The sequence below is a fragment of the Phaethon lepturus genome, unplaced genomic scaffold, assembly GCF_000687285.1.
Source record: "Phaethon lepturus isolate BGI_N335 unplaced genomic scaffold, ASM68728v1 scaffold11446, whole genome shotgun sequence".
NCBI classification, from domain to species: domain Eukaryota; kingdom Metazoa; phylum Chordata; class Aves; order Phaethontiformes; family Phaethontidae; genus Phaethon; species Phaethon lepturus.
In genome coordinates, this window is record NW_010546945.1 from 10,631 (window position 1) to 13,313 (window position 2,683).

The following is a 2,683-nucleotide window of genomic DNA, read 5'->3' on the forward strand; positions in this document are numbered from 1 at the left end:
TCAAAGGTATTTTGTTATGAGTTCAATGATTTTCCAATAAATTTTCTCAGTTGCATCAAGGGCCCAGATGAAATCGAGATGTCCCCAAGTAGGAAAATGCTCATGGTAAATGAGATTGGTAATCCGAGGAAGTAGCTTTGCAATGTCTTTTGGATCTGCAAATTTGTCATTTCCACCGCTCCAAACAGCAATTGGTGTGCTTATCTCCTCTATCTTGTACGCAGGAGGAGTAGACTGTAAGAAAGGGAGGAGACCTGAGTCAGTGCTGTTATATCAGAAGTTGTGTTTAGAAAAAGGATTCTGTGCAAGCACCTCTCCCTTCTGCACTCCCTACATCAAAACAGCAAGCATGAAGGCCACCCTCTTAGTGTCCCTTTCCCCAAGGCATTCCCTGCCTACTGTGAAAGGGCACAATCCATCCTATTCCTGTGTCTTTCCTTAATGCACAGCTATGAGTTGTCCTGCAGTTTGACACCTGCTTGTGCCCTTCAGAGCTGGGGATATGGAAAGAGCAGTGTCTGTGTGTATCAGGCAAGGACTCTGGAGTTTATTCATGTGTATATTTAGGGTGGGAAGGTCTTTACATTTTCTTGGGGCATGGACTGCATCTGTTTATCTTAGTTGTTATGCTTCAGTGTTAAGTAGCAAAGCAATATTTTGGCCATTTACAATTTCACTCTAAAAAATTTCAGAGACAGTGTCCATGTGTAGAAGTGACTGATTATACCTCTGGAGCCTTTCTGTCTCTGAAAAGCAGCCTACCCTGGTACAGCACAGGACACTGCAAATCAAATGTGCTTGTTATAAGGGAAATGATTGTCAGCCAGTTGGAGAGGTCACTGTAGCTGTGAGATTCATTTCCTCCCTTAACTGAAAGGCAAACCTTGAGGAATTTTGGGTAAGTGAATTGCTCCATACTCATCCAGTCCTAGGGCCTGAGTGTAGCTCTTAGCCTTTTGGGAATGGCAGGGAAATTGACATGTCATTGGACTCATCCCTGCATCAGTAGGGGAGGCAAAATGAGCTTCTGTTAGTTGTCTGCAAGGAACTATCTCTGCCTTGTCTGTGAATAAGCTTTTACACTTATGAGTATTATGTTGAGCTGAAACATACATTCTGACCATTCTTTTGCTCTTTTGGTAGCACTCGGGGTGCTACAATCTGAATTTTTCTGTTCTTAGTTTTACCAGGACCCAAGGATGAGTTTTCAGGAAAACCATGTTGCCTTACCTGGTTGTATTTCTCCATGTTTTCCTTAGAGCCATAGTCGAAAGCTTGAAATTGGTCTGCATGTGTTAGCTGTCAAAAGAACAGATAAAATATAAGTGTTGAGAGACCAAGAAGCAGGGTGCAGGAGGTGTTTTCCTGCCTGTGATTGAAGCCAAGGCTCAGGCACTGGACTGTGAGTTACTCCTGCCCCTTCCTCTGATTGCAGGCTTCCATCGGTATTAAGGATAGATCATAGGGAGAGTAGCTTCATTGCCTTTCCCCTAGTGTGTCAGTTTTGTTTGGTCTGCTCACAGTAGAAGTGACATTTCCAGAGGCTCTATATTTCTTACAACAGTTTGGCTACACCTGGGCTGTGCTTCAACAGCAGTTTTGAGGTGGGACATTAGCCACAAGACATTAGCCTTCTTGAGTCTGTGTTGTTTAGAAGACATGATATATGCCTTGCAGGACTGATGAGTGAAGAGTTAAGTACAGAACTGTTTGGGGTTCTTTGTTTGTTTGTTTGTTTCTTAAATAATTTTATTTTTATTTTATTTTTTGCACAAACCTGACAAGTAATATCATTTGTGAGTGGTTGTATATAATACAGGGTGATTTAGAAAGTTTAGATTTAGACTGTCAGTTTAGAAAACCTTGACTTCAAGGCTTGACGTAACTAGGGATGTGTCAGAAATCTGCTTGTTGTGTTGCCTTTGCTGTTTTCTTCTATCCTGTTGTATCTGTGTTTGCTTTGTAGCCAGTTGACTTTGGTAGAGGTTGGCAAAATTGGCTGTAGCTGTCTGTCAATGGTTTGTCCCCATTTCCTGGCTCTAGGTAGGTGTATCCTGCAGGACTGACTGCTGGGAATTTTTGTCAGGGATGTCCTCAGGAGCACACTTACATTCTAGACCATATTAAGTGTTTGCAGAAATGGGGGATCTGCCTATAGGATGTGTGCAGATATATCCCAGCTCAGCAGGTGCACCTCGAAACATGCAGTGATATTTCTTGGCTGGAGCTGTCTTGGCCTAGTCTGATTCAGACCGTGAGCAGAACAAGCTCAGATCTGCCAGAGCGTAAGTAGAAACCTCCCTTTAGAGAACTGAAATCCAGGATCTGGACAGTGGCAAGTGACTAAAAGGATTTTGGAAAAACCTGGCTGTTGGGAACATCCCTGTAGAGCAACGTTGTTTGTCACGTACTGTAGTAGTATGAGGCAGTTCCCCACTTTGCCATTGTGCCAGCAGAAGCATTTGTGTGGTTAACTGGCTTTGGGAGGTGATCCAGGCTGCAACTAACCCTCTGGGAGAAAAGCTTTAGCCTGGGTCACTTCTTTGTCTGGCTCATCCCCTGGCTGCTCAAGTTGCCACTATCCTCCTGCTGCCTGCCAAGTGCCTTAGGCTGTGCTCCCGTTCCCTTCTGCAGCTTTCAAGGCAAATGTCTTCATACCTACAGATGCAGGCTGGCAGCCATA

General features: G+C 43.9%; 1 protein-coding gene across 1 annotated transcript in view; it reads right to left on the reverse strand.

Annotated features, from left to right (window-relative positions):
• LIPA (lipase A, lysosomal acid, cholesterol esterase) overlaps positions 1–2,683 on the reverse strand; it is a 10,229-nt gene continuing 7,546 nt past the window's right edge. The window contains exons 8-9 of the mRNA XM_010289478.1: positions 1,231–1,299; positions 1–234 (exon numbers count right to left, since the gene is read on the reverse strand). Coding sequence (XP_010287780.1) covers positions 1–234; positions 1,231–1,299 — 303 coding nt within the window. The remainder of the gene's footprint in view (positions 235–1,230; positions 1,300–2,683) is intronic.